A 15,281-nucleotide genomic window follows, 5' to 3' on the forward strand; every position below is an offset into this window, starting at 1 on the left:
ATGGCCCAGCAGCAGGCACTGCGGTTCCGCGGCCCGGCGCCGCCCCCGAACGCGGTGCTGCGCGGCCCCCCCCCCGCTGATGCGGCCTCCACCGCCCTTCGGGATGATGCGGGGCCCCCCGCCGCCGCCGCGCCCCCCCTTCGGGCGCCCTCCCTTCGACCCCAACATGCCTCCGATGCCGCCCCCGGGAGGGATCCCGCCGCCAATGGGACCTCCGCATCTGCAGGTAAGCCGGGCAGTCTGTCGCGTTTGTGGGAATGGGGAGATGAGAGCGGTGAGGAGGGGGAGGAAGGCAGCTGGGATGGCACGCCGTTTCTGTGTGGCGTTATGGAACGCAGGCTGATGTGTGACAGTGTGAAGAGCCCTGCGTTCAACTCCTTACAGCAATTCTGTGTTAATGTTTTATGCAGAGTGAGTTCACCGCCTGTGTTAACCAAAACCCAACTGCACTTCGGTGCCCTGTGGCTGTGCAGAATGCAGAGTTAACTGTGCACGGCCCTCTGTGCTTGGAAAAACACACAGCTGATGTGTGTGTCGGCCTTCTGGGGTGTCCTGGTGTGCTGTGACTGCTTACTGGGCAGTGGTGAATGAGCACAGACTGGCAGAAGGTACTGCGGTACAGTGAGCTGAATTCTACCTGAGTTCCAGCATGCACTGTAATGGCAGTTGCTGTGGAAGTTTGCTGCTAGTTCTCACTGCCAATCGACCGGTCAGATAGGCAAGCAGTAATTCTGATAAGCAGATCTGTAATCAGCGATCGAGTATGTTTTGTTTCAGTGCTGTATTCAGAAGGTTATGTCAATAGTGATGCACCAGAAATTGTCAGCGGACAAACACTGAGCAGACATCTGAAAAACCTGAGAGTAGACACAGGGTTTGACCAAATCATCAGCACAAAGCTTTCATACTGACATGAGTCTGTGTGTTCCTTTGTCTGGGGGAGAACCTTCTTTACCTCGCAGTACCTTTGGTGCTTGTCTGGATTTTGTTCTTTTTTAACTTTGAGTGCTCCTGGCAGCTACAGGATTAGTCTGAGCGCATTGTGAGCCTGTTGGGCTCAAGTGAGGTGCATCTCTGCTCACCTTTTATCATGTTGTATGTTTAAGTACTTCTGCTTACTTTGCAGATACCTAGACAGTTTGAAAGGCACGACATACCTGGGAGTAAGAAAAGTTCTGTTGTAATAGCAGTGTAGGGGTGTCAGGACGGTGTGATTACCATGCAGGGCTGTAGGTGGTGCATAATACTGTGTGGTGTTTAAATAATAGTTTAAATCCACGCTTTGTAGTGGAATACTGAACACTTCTGTGCTGTGAAATTTATTTGAAAGAGTAGGGATGTGGGCAGGAAGGAAAGAAAACATGGTGACGTGGGTCATTCTATGGTATTGTTGGTACTTTTATGGTATTTTTGGTCTTGATTTGCCTGTGTCTTTGGCAGCTGAGCTATAGGAGCTTCTTTCCACGTCACTCCTAATGCATGGGAGTGTATGGCTCTGCATGTAGCTTTATGCAAGTGGTGGAGCAGTAGGAATGGAAGCAAAGCAGCCACCAGTGCAGGAGCAAGGAGTTCATGTGGATTTCACGTGAAATAAACCAACATCAGACTGCAGTCTCATCTTGTGTCCTGTCATCACCTTGAGTATGAGATCTTTAAAAAAATGTATATGTTTCCCACAGCAGGCTTTTTTTCCCTTGGACATGAGGCACAGTGTTAGAAATTGGCAGTGTGAAGCAGTTGAAAAGACTTGTGGAGTTGAAGATGGAAACAGTAACTTTGTGGGATGTCAGCAGCCACAACTCATCTAGTGCAAAGTTGTCTTTTCTGTTCCCTTCATCTGGTACCAGGACCTTGTTCTTGGTCTTGGATGATTTCACGCTCAGCTTAATTCTTTTTAACACTATTTCCACATGCCATGCCTTTCTCTTGGTGCTCTGTGGTCCTGTTCTCCCACTGATACGGTGTTAAAATTCATGCACCCATTCTCAGACTAGAGAGATCTGAAGGAAATGAAGGTGTGGGACCTGGGAAGGAAGCACAGGACCATGCTTCCTGGTGCCTGCACCATTTCAAGAATCAGCCAGTTAATTTGAAACCCAGAGCCCTGACATCTCATTGTTTTGTGTGCTTGATTTATATTCTGAATGTGCTTTTGCTCTCAGCTGTTAGTTGTGGCTGTTCAATCACACCATGCACTGAATGTCTTCTACAGCTTGTTGCCATACATGAAATTCACACACCAAGCTTGTCTGCGTTTCTTCGTGCTGTCGGCACCGCGCTCTGCTTTGCACATGATTCTGAAGGTGATGTGGTGCTTAGTGGGGAGCTGAGCTGTTTTCTCGATCCCCTGACTGCACACTGGATCCTCTTCTCTGCTCCTCGTGCTGCCCTGCATCAATCCAACTCGTTTTTCTTCAGGAAGCAGCAGCAGCAAAGTCAAAGTGGGCTACTGGGGTTCTTCTTACAAGCTGCAGGGTAGTAAAGATAGAGATCACCTAACGGCCAGATGGAGGAGCTGCAGAGAAGTCATGAAGAAAGGAAGTCACCTTAATAGCTTTCTCGTTAGTTTTTAATCCTGTCGGTGGCCTTTTGACTTCCTTTACAATGGTACGGAGCAAAAATCAGAGCTGGTACATGAGTTTAAAAAGTAGTTAAAAATGCATCTCTTAGAGCAGAGATCTCAGGAAAACTTTCAAAAGAAGCCAAATGTGTACAGGATCCAAGGATGCTGCACACACTGCACACTGCCATGGGTAGGACTCAGATTCCAGAGTGTGGGTGCAGCTCGGTGCTGGCTTGCACGGCACATCCCACTGAGCCACCCAGTTGTGTGCATTTCTGTATGGAGCCCGTCAGATAGGAGGGTAGGGCTGGAAGCTTTTGTGGTGTCAACTGTCTCGGTATTGCTTTTGCTGGAGGAAGTCTTCTGAAGTTTAATTAAAACAGGAGTTATGTGGATAATTGGGCAGTTGTAGGTGCCTGCAGAGTGAATTAAACGAGTTGATGAATTTTGTCGACTGCCGTTTTTTATAGGGGAGCATCTGTTGTGCTTGTTACACACAGGAAATTTCAGAACAGTCCAAATAAACAAGTGAGATAAATGAACGTACCTCTAATTAGAAAACCAGGCGTTCAGTTTTCATGTGAGAGCGAATGTGCAGGGCAGTTCTGGATTTCTTCTGATCACGTGACAGTGAAGGTGTGTGATTTTTTTTTTTAATTAGCGTTAGCTAGTGTTGTAGTTAATGGATGTTTGAGATGCGTAGTGGATTGTAATAAAATCTACAGCTCTACTGTGCTAATTAACGGGATGCTTGCTTGTGATTTTAATCTTTAAATAATTATCATTGTGTGACTGCAGTAGTAATGCAAGAAATCATTTTGCTTTACAGCGTGAGCGGTCTGAGGGGCAGTTACTCAGGAGTAGTTCCACCACTCGTTCTTTTTTGCCTAGGGATTTTTTCTCCTTTTTCAGAGAGTAGTTTTCCCTCACCCCGCTCCTTTTCATACCACTCCTTGCTGCTGCTTTGCATTTACAGCAATGTCTCAGGTGTGCAGTGCTTCCCTCTGCTGTTCTGCCATGCTCGGTGGTTTGCTGGGGAGTTCTCTGAGCCGAGCTTGGTTTGGTAAAGCTCTCAGTATGGGCAGTTATCCTCAGTGTGGCTGTAATGAGCGTTGATGCTTCAGTAAATGCAAGCTTGAGTATGGTATTACATTATTACTATTGTTTGCCTTCAGAGACCACCATTTATGCCTCCTCCCATGGGCAGCATGCCCCCACCTCCCGGAATGATGTTCCCTCCGGGGATGCCGCCTGTCACTGCGCCTGGGACGCCAGCGATGCCCCCAGCTGAGGAGATATGGGTGGAGAACAAAACTCCAGACGGCAAGGTGAGACGGTCACCAGGGACAGCAGAGCCACGGGTGTTGGCTGCCGTTGTCAAGGCGTTGCCTTGTACAGCCCTACATGCGGGCGCCCCAGATCTTTAATGAAAGCTTGCGTGGTAAAATCCCCTATAATTCTATGGATGCTCTTGTTAAAGTTACGTAGTTGCGCTTAGAGCAGGAGTAGCTGAAGAGCTGATGAATGCTTCCTTTCTGCATTGCACGTGTTTGATGGTGACATCCTTAACTCGTAGGTCTATTTCTACAACGCACGCACGCGTGAGTCAGCGTGGACTAAACCGGACGGGGTGAAAGTCATCCAGCAGTCGGAGCTGACGCCGATGCTGGCAGCCCAGGCGCAGGTCGGGGCCTCCACACCAACAACCAGCAGTGCCGCGTCGCCGTCCACCTCCTCGAGCACTCAGTCCTCCACAACCTCTACCACAACCACGGCCACGTCGGTTTCACAGACAAATTCCAGTGAGTCCCTGGGGGCTTCTCAGCTTTGTGCTGTTGGGGTGCTGCTTTGGGGAGCTGCTGCAGCGAGAGCTGAGCATCCAGCAGGAAGCAATTTCCACCTAGAGTGGGATGTGTTCAAAGTACAATGTTTAATCCAGGAGAACATTGCATGGGTTTTGTTGTTGTTTTTTATTCCTGATTTGGAAGAGTTAGGGTAGTACTGTGCTGGGGTAGGCGAATCTCGGTCAGCATGCAGCCCTTTTTCTTTAGGTCTTTGTGTGTTGTTGTTTTTTTTTTTTTTTAATCACATCATATCAAAGCTATTATACATTCATTTCCTTTTGACTGCAGTTAAAGCAAAACTGGTTTTAAAAGTACCTCTCAAAAGAAAAAAACTAAAAAAATTGAGGTAGGAATTACAATTGTACCAATTTCCTCTGTTTCCAAAACTGCATTTGTTGCTTTAAGAGGAAATCTTTCAGTGCTGCTTTTGGGCTACGTAGAATTGGTTGATTGCAGAATAGAGCTGCTTCTGATGTCTTATTTTTACCACTAGTAGCTTTCTAGCTGAGCCTCATAAGTTTGCATTTGCTGGAGCTGCACAAAAACGGAAAAAGAAAGTCCTTAGCCCCATTATTATTCACAGATGACCTTTGAATAAGACTCCGAAGATTACTGCTGATTACATGGTCTAAGCCTTTGCTTTTAAGGATTTTCTTACTCAGAAACCCCAGGAGTTTAGGGGTCTTATTTATGCAGCATGGACATAATGAACGTTTGTATGTAGCAATAGTTTACAATACACTTTGGCATATATATGCTCACAAATGCCTCTAGAGCATCAACACAGCTTCTTATCTTAGGTACTCAAATCTGTCTGCATGCATATGTCACCAGCAAACAACTGAGTAAAATCGCAGTGTGTGGACAAAGCAAGGCATGCTAATTAACAAACGCTTTGGTTTGTGTTCTGCCCGTGTGCAGGACACTGAAAGCACAGCATCTCTGCTGCTCTGGAAGCCTGTTTAATAGCCCTTGTTGTGGCTGCGCTGGCAGAAACATGTACAGTGGGCTAGGCAAAATCCTCTGCAGAAGATGAGCAATTGCTGAGCTGTCTGAACTCCAGCTCTAGCACACAGATGCGTCCCACTGAAATATTTGACCTTAATGCTGTCACAAGAGGGACAAGTCAGGCTTAATTTTTTTAACCCAAACTTCTGGTATCTTTGTTTGAAAGCAAGTGACATTTGGGTAACCCACAAGGTATGGTTTGTTAGTCCTGGAAGGAGGTCAGTGAAGGAGCAAAGGATCTGCATTGCTCAAAACTTTTCAGGGCTTCAATATGAAAGATAAAGCTGTGATCAGCTGCTGTGTTGAAATAGGTCTGGTGTCATCACCTGAGGCTGCGGCCATTTTGCTGAGAAACTGGAAGCAGGCAGAAGGTGAACGTTTGGTGCTGGCATAGATTTCTGAGAACTGCTCCTAGTTTTGATGTCGCTCTTCATGCACCTTCTCTGAAGCAAAATGTCTTGGTACTAAATGCTAAGAGTCTGTTCTGCTTCTGCCTGTTCTACCTGCTAAGCTTTGTCTTTGCTTTCAAGAACTGTGACTGTTGGTGTCTGTGCCCAGGTGATAACATTTATCAGTTGAAATAATTTTGCAACTCTTGGGCTTGGCCTGTAAAAGTCTGGGGCTTCTGGTACCTCGTCTGGTACTGATTTGATGCAGGCCTTAAAACAAATCACCTGCTCACTCTTGGCTCTGTTTCCCTAAATTTTAGGCTAAATTTCGTCCTGAAGCACTTAAGAGCAACAGACCAAATATCTTCTTCTAAGTAGCTTAATACTGATACCTGGTTGGGAGTGCTTCTGGTTATGGTTAAGTAAAGAAGGCATCCAGGGTGCCCATGTATCATGTGCTTATAAGCTGGGGGTTTTGATTGTTTTTTGTTATTAACACATTTTTCAACAGTTCCTCCTCTACCAAACCTCAGAGTATGAATTTCAGGGCTGGCCGTTGACTTCAGGCCATCAGGTCTCTAGTTTCTGTTGTGCAGCACTGCTCCTGGTTACATGCTGGTTTCAGGCATGCTACAGGGATTGCTGAATTGAATGCTGGTATTGTCTTTTTCCACTGCGAGGCACTGAAAACCAAGGAAGTTCTTGCAGCTTCTGAACAAAAAGTACTTTCCTTTTCCGTGCTTAATTACACGTTCCTTAATTGACATTTGTCCATTCTTGGATCACAAATCCATGAGCATGGTTTAAATGAACTGTTGTCATGCACGTGCTGGTTATTACGCTCACTACAATGGAACCTTTGTTAATTCAATATAAGAATAAGCTTTTTCCATTTGAAACTTTCTGTAATGTTCCCTTTCTGTTCTTCTGAACAGGGATGCAGGGTAGAAGTTGATGTATGTACTGAATGAGCTCTGTCCTTTGCTGTACTCTTGCCTCCATACGGTCCTGTTAGCAGTAACGAATGGTACAAAGTAAAATCTGAAATGGACTTCCTTTGTGTAACTCAGTGTTACAGAGAAGGCAAAAGCTATTTTCTGTCCAAGAGTGTCTTCCTGTTGATTCTAAGCATACCTGCTTTTGTAACATCTGCTGGGAAACAGAGAGCCAGTATGTTTGCAGCGAATATATTGCAGTATCTGAGATACAAGGTGTTCTTTGTTTTTTTGTTTTGTTTTTTATCAGCACCTACTACACAAGACCAGACCCCAAGTTCGGGTGTTTCAGTTGCCACACCATCAGTCAGTGTTTCAACCTCTGCTCCTTCTGCTACACCTGTGCAGACTGTACCCCAGCCAGTCCCACAGACATTGCCTCCTGCAGTTCCTCATGCAGTACCTCAACCAACTGCAGCAATTCCTGCTTTTCCACCAGTAATGGTACCTCCATTTCGTGTCCCCCTTCCTGGCATGCCTATTCCACTTCCAGGTAAATTGGCAAACTGTGATTGTCTTGTCCGCTACATGTCCATGTTGTCAATTTGTTTGCACTCATGTGTCCACTGTGTATGGAACTTGCCTGAATCCTCTCCACTTAGAGCATTTTTGAAAGAATTCAGGGATAGCAGACAGACTTTTTAATTAACAGTGAGCGTTAAATTTTTCACTACTAATTCTTTGATATCCATATCAGAAAATAGGTACATCTAACCATGTAAACGTTTTTGGTTTTAGATTGTTGAAAATAGCAGGGAATGTTTAGTGCAGTTCTTGTCTTACAGCAGGAGTCCACCTCATCGGCCCGTTTAAGGGTGAGATTCTGGACAGAATCTATACGTGGCTGAGAGCACGGGAGGACTGCATTCTACCGATCACAGCTTCACTTCAATTTTATTCTGCTTGCTCGATTTAGACCTGAGTCTTGTGTTTGAGTATTAGTTAGGACATGGGTTGCGTGCCCCTCCCCCAAAAAAGTAGATTAAAATAACCTGTGAGCAGGAAAAGTTACCATTCAGATGCACTGCCCTTGATGATGTCAGGAGTTTTTAGCTCTTTTCTGTTGCAGCTCTCAAGTATGATGCCGAAAATTGAAGCAAAATGTGGAGGTTTAAACTGGGGACAATTTAAATGAAGGTATTCAGGATACTAGATTCAGATGCAAAGTCTACTGTGAAGAAGTCTTAGGTGGGAGCTCTCTGGTGTCTACGTAAATCAAATGTTTAGTTAGATACTGGAATATTTTAGGCTGGCAAAACTTTGGACTTGCTGTTTGTAGTCGTTGAACGGGTCCTGACTGATTCTTAATTAGATAATTCAGTTTGCAGTGAGTTCCCGTTGAGTTCCTGCTCTTGTTCAAAAGTGATCACCTTTTTTTTCCCCTATGTGCGATATCATGAGCTATACACTGATGGTTTTCTGTTGCAAGGAAAGGTTTTAGGTTGTGGTTGTGTTGGATATGAGTTAGTTCCTACCTACGAGGAAGGACTCTCAGCTGCCTCCTTGTGCTTGTGGACAGACAGAGCAAGGTGACTCTTTCTCCTGTACCTTCAGTACATGGGTGCAGTACTTAGGAGGGGTGCTCTTGACCTCAGTGAATGGATTGGATGAGAAATAATACTCTAGGACAGTTCCCACACCTTCTTTTATCAAAGGGTAGAGATGTCAAGGCAGCTGAGATGGAGATGAGTTTTGCTAATTAGTTAGAAATGCGTGGAATAAAAAGCATTTTTTTGAGAGACGAGAAGAGAGGACTGACTTACAGTTGCTCTTTCTAAAAGAGTATTTTTTGTCAAACAGTGAGCTGTTGTCATCTGTGCTGTGCTTGGAAAGGCTGTTACAGTGTAGCTCTCACTGTTCTAGGATAGGCAAAAATATTATTCTGAGCATAATATCCAAAGCTGAATGAAAAATAGATGAAGGATACAGGGAGGATGCTGATGTCTGTGTTGTGAGGTTTAGAGAACAGCAGAAGTGGCCTCAGAAGCAGTCAGCCAGCTGTTCTCTGCAGCAGTTCTTGACATTGTCAGCAAGGGGTCAGCAGAGCATGAAGGGTTGGTGCACGTTAGGGGGATTTGGTCAGCCACTGAGGTGTGAACTCTGCTAACGTGGGGGTGGTTGAAGCAGCAGAGATGGGTGCCAGTGGGATGGGGTGGGGCTGTGTGGTTGGTTTGCTGCTCTTTTGCTTGTTAAAGAGTTCCTTGGGTATTGCAATACAGGAGGAAAGACAGAGCGTCAGTCTTCTCCTTCTTAAGCTCATGTTTGAGAACATGGTTCTTCCAAAGCTTTCCTGGTGCTGCCTTTGGTGAGATGAGCCTTCTGGGTTGAACTCACTACGTATGGGAGGATACCTGGCAGCAAAGAGTCTGTTCCCACTAATGAGTCTAAGTTGCTAGTTTGCCTGATCACAGGATAAAAACAGCTTAATCCTTTCAGCCAGCTCTAGCTTGATTGTAATAGTCATAGCCACCATCAAAGAGAAGGAAATCTTTAAACTACAATGAAGAGAAAGTGAAAAGAAGTTAAGACAACTCCAAGGCAGTACAAGGTGAATTCCAAAAGGCTCATAAAGTGTAATGTACAGATATTTGGGACTTTTGGCACCTTGCATGAAGTTAGCTGGATTGTTCTCAAGTTGCAGAGGCAGAGCTGATGAATGCCATTGCCATGTGATTTCAAAGCTGCTCTCTGCATTACGCTGTAGTAAGACGGAGCAATGGAAGAGTTGATTAGTGATATGTCGTAATCTCAGATCTTAAAAAGTAAGTCTGCTTTCTCTTAATTCGTCTGTTAAAAGTAGCTGTATGTTGGAGCTTGGCAGAGGAAACAGCTCGGTGTTGCTCAGTGTGATCTGCACTGCAGGATCTCTGCACTGCGATCCCGCGGCGGCGCAGGTCCTGCTGAGACATGCTGTAACTTCCGTAACAAAACGAATCTGCTCGTTCGTCTTCAAGTGCATAACATGATTCCTCCTAAATTTAGACAAATACTTCATTCAGTGCTGTTTGAGTCAATGTTTTTGTGTCTCAATTCACACTTTTTTTATAAGACTTGTTTTGGATTCTTTCATGGAAGTGTTTAGTAAAGGTCATTGCAATTCTATCTTCTCACAAATATTTTTGAAGAAAATTGGCAGTATTTTTAGAATGCTTTTGGTACTAGATCTCTGCTGAAGAAAAACAGTAGTTACATTTGTTATAAACACAGGGGTTTAATTTCACTTTGTACTGGAGGTTTTCCAGCTTTGCATGGGGGCGTTGATACAGGTTAGGGGAAGAAGTTTCTGAAGCATTCCTGTTTCCGAGAGTCAAAACCTGACTAATGCAGAGAGAACTTCTGCAGTTTCCTTCCATAGCCGAAAATGAAGAGTTTGGGAAATGCATTCTCCTTCTCCCTATCTAATTTCTTACTAAATTTTCCATCTGATTGAGGAGGATTTGATGCTTCCCCTTTGGGCTGTGCCATTTCTTAGGAGCTGGAGAGCAGAGAAGTTTGTGCTGCTGCCTTTTGAGGGCTGATGCTGTTTTTAGAGCATTTTCAGCTCGCAGCTTTCTAGGAAATGAAAAACGAGGGCCACGTTTGTTGCCTCTGCAGCAGCACAGTGCCGTGTACCTCTGCAGCTTCGTGGCTTTTACTGCTGCACCCCTTTCTTCCAGCCGCAGCCTTCCTCCGCCCCGCGTCTCCTCCGGAGTGCAGAGTGCAGCTCTCACCCCACAGCTCCCCGCTGGGCTGCCTGTCCTGCTGCCCTTCCCTGCACCTTCCAGGCACAGCAGCAGCGCTGATAGCTTCACTTTGCTGCTGCTGCTCGCATGGCTCTGCCTGAGCGAATGCTGTCTGTGGAGAACGTCTCCATTAGCAGAATCTGCTCCCGTGGTGCTGCCCCTGCATGCAGGGCTCTGTTCCCCCCTGAATGAACTTAAACCCCTGAGTCATCAATGCACACTTATTTTTTCTAAGCAGCATCCCAGTAATTGCTGAAAAGATGGTTTAATGGAGGTAGAAACTGTTGCTACAGCTTAAGATTAATTTGAAATTGGATCTGGCATAAAATATCAGTGTGAAAAACGTTCTTTCTCTTGCCGGGAGGCTCTTACTGCCTGCCGAATGGCATCCCAAATTGTGGCAGGAGGTCTTAGCACCCAGACTCCCAGTGGTAGCTGACGTACCATGGCAGCTTTCCAACATGCTTGCTTATCCGTTTTGCAGGTGTAGCAATGATGCAAATAGTCAGCTGCCCGTATGTAAAGACAGTCGCTACCACCAAGACCGGTAATTTTCAAACCCATCTTAGTTCGTTTTGTCTGTAAGTTGGCATGGTAGTGAATGTTGTGCTTTATATTTTATTTATTTATTTGCTTCTCCAATTGATTGAATATATACACACACACACACACTTTATTTTCAAAACCAGTATAAATGCAAATGCCATGTTTGGCCAGGAAGTAGCTTTCCCAATTAGCTGTTAGCGTCAGCTAATTTTGTTCATCAAACCCAGGACAGTGTTCTGTAACCATTGAGTTCTGTGATAGCTGTGTCCCTTTTCATGACCATACTTCTCAGTTAACAGTTTCCTGTGTGTGGATTTTTGTTTTCCCCCCTCATGTGCAGTGCCATGGTTGTGCTCGCGTGTTGGTGTGCGTGTTTGTGTGTCTTACTATGAAACTTTCCATTTTTCAAACTGTGCACTTAAGAAAAGCCATTTACTGAAATAAGTTCATGGCAATGTGTAGTGTGTACCTTCTCCTTTATTTAAAAAGAAACAATTTTCACGTCAATGTTAAAAGTCCAAAATTGTGATCTCGTAGTGCTAGTCATATCCAGCTTGCTCTTCTAGAAGTTGTCCCTCAAAACATGGTCAGCATATCCATTTTGTTTGATAGAGCAGAGAAATAATTATGTAGCATTTTGGTTGTTTTATTTTCCATTATTCGCTTGTCATTTTACTTTAGGATGTGAATAAAACGTTTTTTTCCAGTCTTTACTACTAAACAGAACCATCACAAACTCTGAAATAGTTTCGTTCTTTTTGCTTGTAATCCAAGGCTGTGAACTGATGCTAGGATGAAGTCAGGATTTAAGACTTAGCAAAGTTCTGCTCCATAACGTGTCCTGTGGCTCAGAGTCAGGCCAGCATTGTTTCTTTTCACAGCAGCTTAAGGAATATCCTAAAATGACAGAACTATTCCGCAGTTTAAATCACTCTGGAGAAATAATAAAAACAATAAATAATTAAAAATACATCTCCTTTTGACGTATTAAAGCAAACATCTAAAGCCCAGCTGTCCTTGTGCTATGCAGAATTGAATATTAATTAAAATTAAGTTGCATTTATGTAACTTTCCTGGTAATATGGGCTTTAGTGTTCATTAATACGTAGGAAGAAAACCCAGTAACAGTGCATTGCTTTCAATCTCATGTAGAAAATAACCTTTTTTGATGTGGGATGATTACTTGTGAAGTCAGTCAGAAACGTGCCAGGTTTGGGGTCTCTGGTATTTCACTGTCACTCACTGTTCTGTTTCCTTCTCTCTCCTCTCCTCTGTTTGCTCCCCCTTCCTGCAGGTGTCTTGCCAGGAATGGCGCCTCCCATCGTTCCCATGATCCACCCTCAGGTCGCCATTGCTGCTTCACCTGCCACTCTGGCCGGAGCAACTGCAGTCTCGGAGTGGACAGAGTACAAGACAGCGGATGGAAAGACGTACTATTACAACAACAGGACTTTGGAATCAACGTGGGAAAAACCCCAAGAACTGAAAGAAAAAGGTGCTGTTATTTTAAATATAGCTGTGGGGGGCAGAACTGCTTAGACTAGTGATGGTTGTGTTCGAAATGTGAACAAGAAGTTCTCTAATCCCCCATCTGTCTTAAACAAATCTTTACACCTTGATTGTATGGATCCATTCAAGTCATGAGTCTGAAGTGGCAATCTAAGATGCACCTTTCCTCTCCTGTAGAATCTAAGTAGTGTACAGACTCGCAAATTTGAGGAGACCTCAATTACAGGAAGATAGAAAATGGGGGAAAAGATCATTTATTTTAAAGTTTGTAAACCAGGGAAAATGAAAGTCGTTAAAATTCTGAAGGCAAAGTGCGAGGCTGAGTTTGTAAACAGCTTTGAAGTATGAAGAAAAAGGAAATTGCATCCTGTCCACTAAGTCTGAAGTTGTGCTCTGGTCATGTTCTGCAACTTGCATTTGTTCCAATCCACTTTGTGTCCGTGGGTGTTGTTCCTTTGGAGGAAAATACTTGTATCAGAAAGAAGTAAGAAAGAGGAAAAATCTCGTGGCTCTTATTTGGTGTGTAAGGTCTTTTTTGGGGAAGAAAATCCAGTCAGACCAAAAAGTCCTTCCTTTTATTGTCTGATGGTTCTTTTGGTAACAAGAAGTCGTTGTTTAGACATTCATGCGGTTATTTAAGTAATTGATATCCATCTTTCTAATAATTCAACCAGCTCTAGCCCATGTCACTCAGTGACACATCTGCCCTTTCCTTCAACACCTCCAGGGACAGTGACTCCACTGCTTCCCTGGGCAGCCTGTCCCCGTATCTCACCATCCTTTTTGAGGAGAATTTTTTCTTATTATCTTAATGTCTCCTCTGGTGCAATGGGAGGCCATCACCTCTCATGCTGTTGCCGTTAGCTGGGAGCAGAGGCTGACCCCCCACCTTACCACAGCCTCCTTTCGGGGAGCAGTAGAGTGATAAGATCTCCCCCAAACCTCCTCTTCTCCAGTTGAACCATCCCTGCTCCCTCAGCCGCTCCTCGTAAGACTTGTGCTGCAGAGCCCTCGCAGCTGCCTTGTCCTCCTCTGCACACGCTCCAGGGCCTCGCTGAGCACAGTGTGGAGGTGCAGCCTCACCTGTGCTGAGTGCAGACAACAGGCACCTCCCTGCTCCTGCTGGCTGCGCTGAGAGTATCTGATACAGAGCCGGGGTGCCGTTGGTCTCTTTGGCCGCCAGTGCGCAGTGCTGGCTCGCGTTGGACTGCCTGTCAGCTGGCCACCCCAGATCCTTTTCCTCCATGCAGCTTTTGTGCCAGTCTGCCCCGAGCCTGTGGCGATGCATGGTGTTTTTGTAACCAGGGTGCAGAACTCGGCACTTGCTCTGGAGGGTGGTGCGTTCAGCTGGCTTTTTAATAGATTGTCTTAGGGTATTTCCATGTCCAGTCCCAAATAGATCTTGTACTGGAGATGATCACGTCTTTGTAAGCAGATGTTGTAAAGTGCAAGAATGGAATGTGGTGAAAATACATTGAAAATAAGTTTTGTTTTTGCTGTTGTGCTGGACAACCGTACTGGAAAAAACACGACTGTTTCTATGATTGTTTGTTAACAGTAGTAAGGAGAATTTTATCTTTATGCAGAAAAAATGGAAGAGAAGATTAAAGAGACAATTAAAGAACCTACAGAGGAACCCTTACCAATGGAGACGGAGGAAGAAGAGCCAAAAGAAGAACCTATAAAAGAACTTATAAAGGAGGTAAAAGACTTTGCAACCAAATAGTATCATCATTTTAGTTCCTACATCCTGCAGGGGTGGATGCATCTGTAGACCAGGCATTATTGACAGGAAACATGGTTAGTAATCTGAGTTCTTGAATTTCTGGGGGTGATTTTTGAAAGCCTTTTTCTTTTTTTTTCTTCTTTTTTTTGGCCTTATTGCATTTTTTAACAGAAAAAGGCAACTTAAAGAAAAAAAAAAAAGGAGCATGAATTAAGTTACAAAATTAACATGAACATAGCAAAAAGAAAAAAGGTAATCTGATTGCACAGACGTAATCATCTTTTGCTCTTCTTAAGGTGTTCACAAAAATGAAACTTTTCCTTTAAAATCCCTAAATAGCTATTGCTTTGTTTCTTTACTACTTTGAAACAAAAGTTGCACTTTTCCATGTGCTGTAACAATCTGTTTAGTTTGTTAGGAAGGCATGAGCTAGAAGGTGTGCAGTGCTTGTGCTGCAGTAAAAAAAATCAGCCTTTTTTTTTCCTGAAAGGGATTTTGTCATGCTGAAAAAGCACAGGTTTTGAAGATGCCAAGGTGCTTGAATGAAAATAAATGAAATAAATGTTTTTATATTGATTTCTGTGAACCTGTATGTACACTTCTTAGCAAAAACGCAGAATTCAATTATTATTTTTGCTACCCTTGTGTCCTGTTTACTTTTGAGGTTGCAGCTCGTTTGTTTATTTGTTACAAAGGTCATTGCAGAATTTCGACTGTTTCATGCTCCACGTCTTTGTTTTGGATAAATGGATTTTAGGACCAAATATGTATTTCTTTGCCCCTGCATTTTAGTCCTTGATGAACTATGTCAAAGATTTGTGCAGATCTAGGAAAGTATTGAAGTAAGGTTTCAGTGAAGTCTAAGCGAAGCAAACACCTGGAGGTTTCCTAGATTGAGTTTTGGAGCAGCTCTGACAGTGTGTGATGAAATTCCAGTGCTTTTGTTTGAAGTGTGGTTGAGGTGAAATTGTAAGCTGGT

General features: G+C 44.2%; 1 protein-coding gene across 1 annotated transcript in view; it reads left to right on the forward strand.

Annotated features, from left to right (window-relative positions):
• Window positions 1–15,281, forward strand: part of TCERG1 (transcription elongation regulator 1) — a 31,311-nt gene continuing 16,030 nt past the window's right edge. Inside the window, 8 exon segments of the mRNA XM_042826255.1 lie at window positions 1–66; window positions 68–226; window positions 3,739–3,891; window positions 4,140–4,365; window positions 7,050–7,292; window positions 11,006–11,068; window positions 12,362–12,562; window positions 14,163–14,278. Of these exon segments, the coding sequence (XP_042682189.1) occupies window positions 1–66; window positions 68–226; window positions 3,739–3,891; window positions 4,140–4,365; window positions 7,050–7,292; window positions 11,006–11,068; window positions 12,362–12,562; window positions 14,163–14,278 (1,227 nt within the window).

The sequence above is a fragment of the Centrocercus urophasianus genome, unplaced genomic scaffold (genome assembly GCF_019232065.1).
Source record: "Centrocercus urophasianus isolate 14NV4802_14NV808 unplaced genomic scaffold, USGS_Curo_1.0 seq_26, whole genome shotgun sequence".
NCBI lineage: Eukaryota > Metazoa > Chordata > Aves > Galliformes > Phasianidae > Centrocercus > Centrocercus urophasianus.